At 47.1% G+C, this 12,504-nt stretch overlaps 2 protein-coding genes across 2 annotated transcripts; both read right to left on the bottom strand.

Annotated features, from left to right (window-relative positions):
- On the bottom strand, window positions 1,961-7,243 carry LOC8082883 (uncharacterized short-chain type dehydrogenase/reductase y4vI). The gene is made up of 11 exons (XM_002446798.2): window positions 6,990-7,243; window positions 6,654-6,900; window positions 6,055-6,120; window positions 5,487-5,681; window positions 4,664-5,043; window positions 4,191-4,225; window positions 3,603-3,663; window positions 3,275-3,518; window positions 3,101-3,178; window positions 2,703-2,897; window positions 1,961-2,551 (listed from the first exon to the last, which is right to left on the bottom strand). Exons 1-11 carry the CDS (start codon window positions 7,022-7,024, stop codon window positions 2,168-2,170), a joined length of 1,920 nt encoding a protein of 639 aa, XP_002446843.2. The 5' UTR covers window positions 7,025-7,243; the 3' UTR covers window positions 1,961-2,167.
- Window positions 9,624-12,231, bottom strand: LOC8056046 (L-type lectin-domain containing receptor kinase IV.1). The gene has a single exon (XM_002446797.2). It carries the CDS (start codon window positions 11,912-11,914, stop codon window positions 9,839-9,841), a length of 2,076 nt encoding a protein of 691 aa, XP_002446842.1. The 5' UTR covers window positions 11,915-12,231; the 3' UTR covers window positions 9,624-9,838.

Here is a 12,504-nt window from a genome sequence, read left to right as displayed (position 1 = left end):
TAATTAGTACTTGGCATCCAAAACATGGACTAAGGTCTTGTTTACTTCGACCCTAAAACCCAAATTTTTTTAAGATTCTCCATCACATCGAATCTTTAGACGCATGTATGGAGTATTAAATATAGACGAAAATAAAAACTAATTGCACAGTTTGGTCAAAATTTACGAGACGAATATTTTGAGCTATAGTTAGTCTGGACAATAATTACTACACATAAACGAAAGTACTACAGTGTCGTGAAATTTTTTCTTTTAGAAACTAAACACGGCCTAAGCCATCCAAACGACCCAGAGTCTCGGACGTCTAATCTGATGTGTCGCATCGGAGTATGGGTCTCATAACTGTCCATTCATGTCACATACTTTCCTGTCTTTTTTTTATCCGTCGTTCATACTTTTTGATAAATCAAACGTAGTCAACTTTGATTAAATTTAAAAAAAATATTAAGATAGTGTATCTGAGTCATCTCATGTGCAGCTTTTGGTCTAATTCCATTATCATCAGCTATTTTGATTTCAAAAGCTTGCAATTCTGAAATTTTTCTTTGTGAAGCCAACAAGTGGCGAGTTTCTGGTAAGTGAAGCAAGTGATTGTGTTCAAGCACAACATCAGTGACTTCATAATTATCTTGTCCTCGATCTAAAGTAAGGGTCATTCGAGCTTTGCAACCAGTTCTTGTTTCAGCTCTAAAACACTTTGTCACATGATCTGTTTGTCCTTTTCTTCAATGACCCTCATTGGAACAAACATATCTGCATGAAGTCATCTTCCTGTCAAAAGTGCTTACATTTTTGTACCTTTTTCTCACATCAAAGCCTATACGACCACCATATGCAACCCAGAACTGTCAAGCCTCATCTGGATTTCTAAACCTCAAACCCAGTTCCGGTATCACCTTGACAAATTCCTCCATTCCTATCCGCAACACTCACAGTTGCATAAAATAGTGTTTTGGAATCCAAACAATACTAGTTTGTAACCCTAACAATGATCATGATAATTAGTTGAATCTTAAATTAGTAAGCTGAATGCCTAAATCTAAAATTAGTAAGTTGAAATGCCTGAGTATGAAATTCGTAAGCTGAATGCCTTAGATGGTTCATTGAATCTGAAATTAGTAAGCTGAATGCCTGAATCTGAAACTTGTAAACAAACGTAGAGATGAAGGGTGTACCAGCAGCAGCACGACTTCGACCAACACCTAGCAAGGCAGGGCGGCTCTGGAGACGCTCCACGGGTCTGGACTCCCGAGCGCACGAGCTCCTCCTCCCTCTCCTTCGAACTCGGGGATGAACGGCGAGTCCGCGATGAGGTGCGCAGCAGGAAGGTTGGGAGAGGGTGAGGGTGACGCCAGGAGGGACGTGTGGCACGGCGTGCGGCAGTGTGGCGTGCGGCAGCGTGGGAGAGCAGAGGGACGCACGGCACCGGCACAGAGTCCTCCCAGCGCGAGGGAGGAGAGCGGCGCGGGAAGAAATTGCGAGTGCGCGTGCTATGCCGTGCAGATCTCCCGCCGGGTGAAAAATGAGCTCTTTTTTTTTTGCCACCAGTGAAAAAGGGCCTCCTCGGCAGCCGTTGGATGGCAAGTTTACGGTAGAGATAGGCAGTTATGATACGTGGTACCTTGAAGAAGAAGCTAAGACACTAGCCTTGTTTAGATCTAAAAAGTTTTTGGATTTTGACCCTGTAGTATTTTTGTTTTTATTTAACAAACATTGTCCAATCATGGAGTAACTAGACTTAAAAGATTCGTCTCGCGATTTATAGGCAAACTGTGCAATTAGTTTTTATTTTCATATGTAGTTAATGCTCCATGTATGTGTCACAATGTTCGATGTTATGAGGAATCTTGAATTTTTTTTTTTGTTTTTGGGATGAACTAAACAAGGCCTGAATCTGTGTCCAGCAGTGACGCCATGCCGAAGCAAACGCAACGTTAAGCAAGTGGTTTCCCATGCCAAGTTTTGAAAAATCCAGACTAGGAGCCCGTCATTGATCCCATGCCAATACAATGGAGTATGCTATTCATCAATCATCATCCATTGTTCTTAACCGGAGACGGGTAGTAGTTTAAAATTCAGACTGTATGCAAGCATGCAGCTTAGAATTAATGCACATCAGCACCAGTTCCATCTTTTTTGAATTCTGAATGCGAGTCCACAAATAACTTCACACGAACGACGCCTCCTCGCTGTCTTCAAAGAAGAAGGCGCCGGTGACCCCGCCTTCCGGCAGCAGCGCCACCTTCACCACGTTGGCCGCGCCTTCCTCGGGCGTCAGGAGCCCCGAGTGCAAGGTTATATCAGTCTTGATGTAGCCAGGATGCACGCAGTTGACGCGCAGCGCCGGCTGCTTCGTCGCCAGGATCCTCGAGTACGCGTTCATGGCCGCCTTGGCCACCTTGTACGCGCTGAACGCTGCCGGCCACCCGCGCGCGTCAACCTCGCCGGCCTCAAAGTCTTTCAGGAACATGTCCAGCAGCTCGTCCAGCCTCTCCTCGGTTAACTTGTCGACGTTGTACAGCTCTTGCTTCAGCTCCTCGTTTCTGAAATACTGCATTTGCAAGAAATAATTTTCTCTGTCAACAAAATTAGGGAGATAAATTGAAAGAAAAAGTTTCCTGTTTATAACGTCTCTTGTATATAACTATGATGCATTGGTATTCGGCCAGAATTTGGAACAGCAAGTGATCAAAAGAAGTTACCCTAAGCAGCCCAAAGTCGGAGGAGACGTTAACAATCCTTCCATCAGAGGAGGCTTGGAGCAGAGGCAGTAACGCTTCAATCACATGCTTCGTGCCGTAGTAGTTTGTCTGCAGGCCTTTCTTTGCAGCGTCATAAGTCTCCCGGGTATTTCTCCACAACCATTCAAGCCTTTGATCCCTATCCATGCCACTCAACTACCACATGCATCAACAAAGTTCAGTTTAGCCTACGGGCAAAATGTTCAAAAAGCTCATGTAGAGTCTTCTACGTTTTTTTTTTTTGACTGGAATAGACTCTTCTACGTTGCTCCTGATGTGCTGATTGCTCTGCATCGAGGCCTCGAGCAGAGCACACTAAGAAGTAAAAACCTCCGATTAGCTAAAGACGTAGAGCTCACCTCTTCTTCGCTTGTTACTGACCCATCACCAGCAGGATCCCGAGCGTATTCGACGCCACCAAATGCAGCATTATTTATCTATGTATGTACAAAAAGCACCTTCATCAACCAATCATGCAGTATCACCATACCTTCTGCCAAAGCAAACCTTCAAAACTTGGAAAGAAGGCTTACCAGAATGTCTAGCCTCCCAAAACGGGTCTTCAAGAAATCGGCTAGCCTAGCAATGCTCGATGCATCTGTGATGTCTAGCTGGTGGAACATGACATCGGAGAGGCCCAGCTCTCTGAGCTCCTCAACGGCAGCCGCGCCCCTCGTCTCGTCCCTAGCTGTTAAGACAACGGTGGTGCCATTCCTGGCCAGCTGCCTGCACACCTCTAGCCCAATACCTTTGTTTCCGCCGGTGACCACAGCAATCCTAGCAAATCATGCAACCGCGATGACTCTGTAACACAGATCAGATCGTAGTGAGACTAGTACATGTCAAGAGTGAAGTGCATACCTTGCGCTTGGGAAAGTAGAGATGGCTCCCTCCATTAGCGTGCACCACGAGCTCTGCTTATCTGGTCAACCTGGGGGCTGGTGTTGTATGCGTTGGTCTTATCAACAAGCTAAAATAAGTTATATATACACTACTCTTTAATATTGTGGAATGACAAGTGGCCGAGTTCAGATTGCAGGTTCACATTGGGCATGTATAGACAGGACAAAAGTCCTCGTTTGGAACAGATCAAGGTGGCATCATCAGATCTCATATAAAGATATAAAGAATCCGATCAAAGCCTAAAGAAAGCAGATGTCAGCTGCCGTCATCATTCAGAACCAATGACCAAAAAAGTTAGCATGCTAATAACAGGTAAGCACTGAAGCATGCAGAACGAAAAGAATGAAAACAATGTCCCCAAGAAATCTCTCAGACCAGCCAGACAGGAGAAGCTCTTTTGCATGATATAAGTTTGGTGAGTACCCAACAACTTGCTAGACTATATTCAATAACTCAGAACTCAGAAGCAATACGTCCTGATTCTGAATCCAGCTTCAACCAATTTCTGGAGGCCAACAAGTAAGAGCTGGCCATGTAACTTCTCACCTATGTTCTGCTTGTGAACATATTCACCATCACCCCTAGAGAAGTCAAAACGACATAAGCTTATAGCCGCTACACGCCCACATTCATCGAAACAACAGCCCAGAATAAAGAAGCGACAGCATATTAAGTAATGCCCTCTCAAGGACGTTTGGTTCAGCGCCTTTTCCCCTTGTAATTAACAGTGCCATCACTTTAATGTTTGGTTGTGCAAGCAGGTGACGACTCCGGAGGGCATTACAAGTTTGCCAACCAAACACTACCTAGTGCCACCAAATCTGTGAAGCATGGTTCACTGCAAATATATAATCATCACCAGGGATATTATACAGAAGACGAGGAATCCAGGAGTTGAGCTCTACGGTTTGCTCAACGTGCTAGTTTGAGTACACAAGTCTCAACTATAATAATAATTGGCACTAACTATTTTATAGCTCTTCGTTTTATTCTGAAGCTCAAAAGAGAAATATCATCACACAAAGGACGCCTCGCCATTCAGATCAAAATACGCACCAGTTGGTCCATCATCAGGCAAGAGAGCAACCTTCACAGGGTTGCGAGCACCCTCCTCAAGTGTTAATACTCCCATGTGCATACAAATATCAGTCTTGACATAACCAGGTGTCAGACAATTGATATGCAATGTAGGATATTTCTTGGCAAGAATCCTAGTATATGCATTAAGTGCCGCTTTGGCAACTTTATAGGCTGAAGATCCACCTGTTGGCCACCCATGTGCCTCTACTAAGTTGGCCTTAAAATCCTCTAGGAACTTATTCAACAGTTCCTCTAGTTTATTTTCAGTAAGATTGTCAATGTCATCAAACTCTTTCTTAAGGTCTTCACTGTTGAAGTTCTGCTCAAAAAGAAGGAATGGCACAATCGTCAGTAACTAAAAGTGCACAGAAAGAAGGGAAGACAAGTGGAATGAAACTAAGAGAGCATTTCATTGCATGCAAACCCTAGTAGAAATGATATTTTGTGACATTTGAAATGAGCAGACTCAGTAAGGCAGTATCTATTAACATTTTATCACAAAAATGAACATCGAACACAGCTCAGTGGCAACAATGTGGAACCAAGTAGCACCAAAAGAATATGGAATGTAGATGTAAACAAGAATAATGTTTTCCCCAAAGAGCAACAGACATCTTCCAAAAATTAAATAAGACTCTAGCATAGAGGTACAATTAAATCAACCATGCTACTGCAAAAGTATTCTGGCAAACACTATGCTATAGATGAGATGTGATAATCATTTACTTTTCTGTCTAATTATATGAGATTTACAGAACTTACTCTCAGTAACCCAAAGCCTGACGAAACATTAACAATTCTTCCAGAGGAGGATAACTGAAGAAGAGGAAGTAGTGCCTCTGTGACCAGCTTGGCACCATAGTAGTTTGTTCTCATACATTGTATAGCTTCGTCATATGTTTCTTTTGAATTTTCTCTCATCCATTCTACTCTCTGATCTACATCCATGCCATCAACCTATGCATTGCATGGACATGTTAATCATTCTAGAACTATACAGATCCTTTTTTCTGGTACAATATAATTATGCAATTCAGTGCACAGTTAGTAAGGTCAGACAAAGATTTAACACTCAAATCGCTTTAGCAACATGGTAGCTCAATTGCATAATTTAGGAATTATCAACGTCCAACGAAGATGTTTATATCCTAACCACTATTCTTCAAGCTATATTGTACAAGAGTTACTACAAAAAGGTGCTTTGAAACTGTGAAATACAATTACATTAGCCTCAATGTGCCTCATTGCGAAATCTAAGAAGTGCATGAGAATCGTTCACAGACTTCATAGATGCAGTTCTTTGTGATATTTTTCTTGAGATTAAGGGTACCTTATCCTTGACTGCAGCAAACAAAACTGGATCACGATCAACACCTGAAATTCCTGCATTGTTGATCTGCAAACAACAAACACCACAAGATGATGGTGCCATGGTGGTGCATTGCAAACAATACAAAAAAAAAAGAATTACTTGAACCAAAGATTGAAGTGTACTTAAGGAATGTTCAGAGGTGCAAAAACCAAGCAATAATTTGATTCCATGCTTTGTTTTCTGGAATTGTGAAGCGAAACTGCCATTCACTGTTGTATCCAGAACTCATAAGATTTGTGGTTAGTAAAGCCAAAATTAGATTTTATTGCTGGCTCAGAATGTCCAAAACATAACGAAACAGCCATGCATAGTAAAGTAGTGACCAATAAGATTTTTTGTTAGTACTGCCAAAAATAACCCTATGGGTATATCCATGTTCGGAACTCAAAAAGAATCATCTAATTCTCCTGCTGCATCAGAATGTTCAAAACATATGCTACCTCCATCAGTCCCACCCCAAAAATCTTAAGCGGAACAGTATCACTTGTTCTGCCTACCCAAATTCACTAAGCACCAACAGAGAGCGCGATAAGAGAGTGAGAAGGGGTTGCAAATACCAGGATGTCAAGCCTGCCGAATTGATCCCTAACGAACTCCGCGAGCCGGGCGGCGCTGGAGGGGTCGGTGACATCGAGCTGGTGGAAGAAAACCTCGGCGTCGCCGCTGGCCCACCGGATGCGCTCGACCGCTTCCAAACCCCTCGCCTCATTCCTCGCCGTCAGGACGACCCTGAGCCCCTTGGACGCCAGCTGCCGGCACGTCTCCAGCCCGATCCCCTTGTTCCCTCCGGTCACCAGCGCGATCCTGATTGCACCGGCAAGAAGGCTACGGGATTACATGTTCAGTGGCATATAGACCAAAAGGGGGCGAGGAGGGAGATTCATCCGGCGCACCTCTTGCTCGAGGGGCTCGAAACCGCCGCGTCCATGGCTGCTCTCCGGTTCGGGGTGCGGAATACGGAGTTGGAGAGGATTCAGGCGCCCGCACCTTTCCCCGAGAACGGCGTCTTCCTGTGTTGCTGCCAGACTGCTCGCAGCCCGCCAATGGCAAGCCCGTCGTCGCAGACTGCTCGCAGGCTCGCAGCCGCCGTCGGTTCTCACGAGAGCTTTGGGTGGGCTTTGGGTGCGCACGAAGGCCCAATGCTTCACCTTGGGCTGGCTGCTTTGCGGCAACAGCGCAGCAGATTATCGGCCTTTGGTTTCTTAACCCGTCACAAGGCATATGCTCTCCAGTTAATTAATCCATAGAGGAGTGACGTGTCTAATCTACAAATAATAAATAAATTGACCGATCGGCCGATCTGAATCCCCATCTCGCCGAAAGATACAAGAAAATCAATGTGTTTTTTACCAGTGTGCCCATGTATCGCCATCCAAGACCACCATGTGGACGCTGGATGTTTTAACGCACCCATGTGCAGTAGTCTGTAGAGTCTATCCAAAAGATCTTTTTCCGACGTGTTAGGCCTTGTTTAGTTCAAAAAAATTGTAAAATTTTTCATATTTTTCGTCACACCAAATCTTTAGACGGATACATAGAGTATTAAATATAGACGAAAATAAAAACTAATTGTACAGTTTGGTCGGAATTGACGAAACGAATCTTTTGAGTCTAGACAATATTTGTCAAATACAAACGAAAGTGCTACGGTATCGATTTCTCAAAAATTTTCGGAACTAAACAAAGCCTTATTTATCTGCTGAATCCCCATCGCTTGCATTGCAGAATTTGGTGCCGACAACTCCTGTCCTGAACTACGGCTTCTCCTGGTCCAGGATTTCAGGGTCATCAGATCGCGTACGCAGGAAACCTTGCGTCCGTGCACGCTTACTGACACACAGAAAAACGTGAAATTGCACGAGGATGATGTCAAAGCTTGGACATCATTGCACCTTGTACATGCCCTGCTGACTAAATTCTCCGTGCCAACGTACCCACACCAAATCTGCAGCGCACCCAGCTAAAATCCTGCTTTTACATAAAAGCAAATACTTGTTGACGTTTTCTTTGATAGTGTTCGGTGAGAAAAGTAACAAACCAACAACTCAAGAGAAAGAATCCAAGGTGCCCAGACAATCATCTTATCTTACTATTACTAATTAGAGACCCCAACATGAGCGCATTAATAATAATAGTAGTATTAGATCAATTCTCTTTTCTAAATAATTATCCACTTCTGATATTGTGTGAAACAATATAATCTAACTCATTACTCTAAGCTCTGTGACTTATCTTAAGTGGTATAGTGCACGTTTTAAATAATGGCCTATGCTATTGTAGCACTTAAGAACATATGCTATGACCTAAAATCCTTATTTTTAAAAATGCAAAAAAGGAGAATTAATGAAAGATTCAATAAGAACAAGAATTTCAACTTAAACTGAGGGACGAAAAAATCTATAGCACTTGATAAGAATAAAATTTTAACAAATCAAAATCTAAATTCATGACTTCATAAGATACATGATGCAATAAGAGCCACCATAATTAAGGTTTTAAAGTAATTGCATCTTTAAAAAATAGGTGTTATCGAGAAAAAAAATGTGAATGCGAGTAAATAAAATATAGAGTACTTCCTTGAAATAAGTTTATGATTACCAGATTGATATAGCTACAGAGTATCTATTATGGCCATCCTTTAAGAAAATAAACAAAGAGAAAAACATATAATTTAATATATATATATATATATGAATATACTTAATTATTAGTCAGATGTACTCTCTCCATTCCAAACTATAAAGTGTTTTGACTTTTTTAAATACATAGCTTTTGCTACACACTTAGATGTATTATCTAGATACTCTCTCCAGGTTTCTAAAGAAATCATTTTTTAAGACAAGGCTTAAGTCAAACATTAGAAAATAAATTATAGATAATTTTTAAGTTGTTGAGTTTAAAAATATGAAAATCATATCAATAGATTTATCTTGAGAAGTACTTTTATTATTAAAAATAAAAAGTCAAAGTTAAGCTTTTGAGACCGTATCGCTATTAAAATGACTTTTTTTGAAAACTTGGGGATAGTATATATAGTAAAAACATGCTATATATATATATATAAGTTAAAAGTGTCTTACAATTTAGAAGTAAGAGATTATTAAATATATAATATGTATATCTTCTAAAATTATAGTCCGTGCGAGAGCACGGGTTGATGAACTAATATGAACAATCAAAGTACATCTCTGACCCTGATCCACTCTTTTTTTAGAAAAAAAAAGGACATCTCTGGCTAATAAAATGTGCTGAAAATAGGAATTTTATAGTAGAAAACAATGACCTCGGCAGCCTGGGGGCCCGGGCGTGCGCGCTCTAGCTATCCCTTCGCGCAGCCCGATGCCAGAAGAAAACAACAGCCGTTGTGATCATCTTCTGGCCGCGACGAGCACGCCGTGCCCGTGCCGTCCTGATAACCTATAAGATATTCAAGTACCACGCGTCGGCCACGGCGGCCGCCAGTGCCGAGTGCGATGCCAGCCAACGGCCGCGCCGCCGTGCTCTGAGGTCAAAAGAGATGATAGAGATGCTGCGATGCTGATGTTTCTCGTGACGTCGAATCATTGATCGCATGTCACAGATCACAGTCACACTCGGAGAGTATTTTACTTACCAGTACAATTGTACAAAATCAGTACGGCGAGAAATTTACCACTCGGTGTTACAGTACCACTATATATTGTCAACAACGCAAGTCGGGCAAAACCGCAAAAGTCTACTCCGACAGCGACCGTCTAATTATTCACCTCCCGCCGGAGAGTCCGGACACCGAAGAGAACCCGCCGGAGACAGGGCTGACGCTCGACGAGACCGTGGACGGGAACGACATGGCGGCGAAGGAGTCGAACCCGTCGTTCTGCATCAGCGCCAGCATGGTGTAGCTCACGTACGTCGGCGCCACCTCGGGCATCGCCGTGTCGCCCTCCAGGTACTGCACGACCTGCCGCATGCCGGGCCGCGCGTCGGGCAAAGGGTGCGCGCACATCAGCCCCAGCCTGATCACCAGCCGGGCCTCGTCGGCGTCGTACTTGCCGCACAGCCGCGCGTCCACCGTGTCGAGGGCGGCCCCCTTGCGGTCGTGCTCCTGCACCCAGTCCAGCAGCACGCTCTGCTCGTCGGGCGCGATGCATCCGAGCGGCCGGCGGCCGCAGGCCACCTCCAGCACGAACACGCCGAAGGCGAACACGTCCGTCACCGGGGTCGCCTTCCCCGTGCGCACCAGCTCCGGGGCGAGGTACCCCATGGTGCCCACCACGTGCGTCGTCTGCGGGTCCACGCCGTGGTCGTACAGCCTCGCCAGCCCGAAGTCGCCCAGCCGGCCGTTCATGTCGCCGTCGAGGAGCACGTTGCTGGCCTTGATGTCCCGGTGGATGACGATCTTCTCCCAGTCCTCGTGGAGGTAGAGCAGGCCGGAGGCGACGCCCTTGATGATGTGGAACCTCTGCTCCCAGTCCAGGACGACGGGCCTGGTCTTGTCGTGCAGGTACTTGTCCAGGCTGCCGTTGGACATGTAGTCGTACACCAGCAGCAGCTCGCCCTTCCGCCGGCAGTAGCCCAGCAGCTGCACCAGGTTCCGGTGGCGGAGGTGGCCGATGCTGACCACCTCCGCGATGAACTCCTTCATCCCCTGCTTCGAGTCGTGGGAGACCCTCTTCACGGCGATCTCGAGTTTGGACTTGGGGAGCACGCCCTTGTACACCCTCCCGAAGCCGCCGGTGCCCAGCAGCATCTTGTTCTTGAACCCCTTGGTCGCGTGGTAGAGCTCCTTGTACGAGAAGCGGTGGGGACCGAACTCCACCTCCCAGTCCTCGCGCACCTCGGCGTACCTCACCCGCCTCCGCACCCACAGGAAGGCGACGACGACCAGCGCGAGGACGAACGCCGCGGTGGCGATCGGGAGCACGATCTCCAGCACCTTGGACCGGGGCTTGGGCCCGAACCGCGGCAGCGCCGGGAGCTTCGAGATGTCCAGCGCCGGGGCCGCCGCGCCGTCCGTGGCGAAGCTCCAGCCCAGAACGTAGTGGCGCGTGTAGATGACGCCCGTGGCCGCCGAGAAGCCGACGTAGGCGGTGTCGTCCGCCCCGACCGCCGAGAGGTTGACCGGCGCGGAGATGAGCGGCTTCCTGGGCCTGGGCACGTCGACGGGCGCCATGGTCACGTCGACGGGCGCCATGGTCACGTCGAGCCGCGTGGTGGCGCCGTCGTAGTCGACCCAGACCTGCATGGGCTGGCGGCTGATGAGGCTGAGGTTGTTGAACACCCCCGTGGCGTCGTCGTAGTAGCCGGCGCTGTGGTTCTGCAGCGACCTCATGCTGTTGACGTTGACGCCGAGGTGGTTGCTGTTCATGTCCTGGAACTCCGGGTTGAGCATGGTGTCGAGCTCGACGAACAGCACGCGGTTGCCGTCCTTGCCGTTGTCGGTGACGTTGAGGATGCCCAGGTACTGCCCGGCGTTGAAGGTGGACAGCCTGGTGCTGGGCGCCACCACGAACGCCATGCCGTTGTCGCTGAGCACGGTGAAGTTGGAGACGATGGCGAAGACGAACGCCGCCGAGAAGGACCTGACGGCACCGCCGGGCCCGTCCCGCAGGCGGACGGGCGCCGGGTGGAACGCGTGCCCGGCCATCTGGCTGGTCCCGTTGCTCAGCACCAGGAGGCCGTTCGGCGCCACCACGGACATGCCGTCGAGCGAGAGGTTGGCGTCGCCGAAGCCGTTGTAGGTGAATTCCTCGGCGGCGGCGAGCATGGCCGCGTGGTCAGAGCAGACCGCGGCGAGGAGCAGGAAGATTGGGAGGAGGGGCAAGCTGGGGCGACCCATCGCGTCCGCGTTCGCGAGCCGCGTTACGCTGCAACGCAGGCGTTCTTCTGGATCGGGAGCGATTGGAGTGGAAGTAATAGAAGAGTAGTAGTAGTAGTCGTCGTCTACGACCGAACTTCACTCTGGGCGTTTCGGTGTGAACGATCCGATGCTGTGAGCCTTTGACCTCGACGGCGACTTCTTGACTTTCTTGTTCAAAACCGCTCGCATAATAGTACTAATCACAAGAGATTCAAGAGGGGGTTGATTGGTAGGCTGCCTCGCGGTGGGGCGAGGCAATCAGACCCGTCCACGGTCACGGTAGGAGGCACATGTCGCTTGCCCCCCCTCTTGCCACGCCAACCGCGTCCCACTGAATTTCAACGACATTGCTGATCGAAGTCAAGGTCAAGGAAACGCCGATAAAATATAACCAGCCATGACAGGAGTGAGTGGTTAAGTGTCACATTGCAACACAGCAGGCTTGGATTAGAGCAGGTAGCCAGCCAGCCAGGTGCAAACTAGTGAGAGTAACCAAGTTGGCTTGGTGTCGTCTGGTGCCTGGTGGTGGGCTGCGCCCTTTTGACTCTGCGCCACTATCTTTTCCTACA

Source organism: Sorghum bicolor, chromosome 6, assembly GCF_000003195.3.
Source record: "Sorghum bicolor cultivar BTx623 chromosome 6, Sorghum_bicolor_NCBIv3, whole genome shotgun sequence".
In the NCBI taxonomy this organism is placed as follows: Eukaryota; Viridiplantae; Streptophyta; class Magnoliopsida; order Poales; family Poaceae; genus Sorghum; species Sorghum bicolor.
This window is presented reverse-complemented; position numbering and strand designations above follow the sequence as displayed.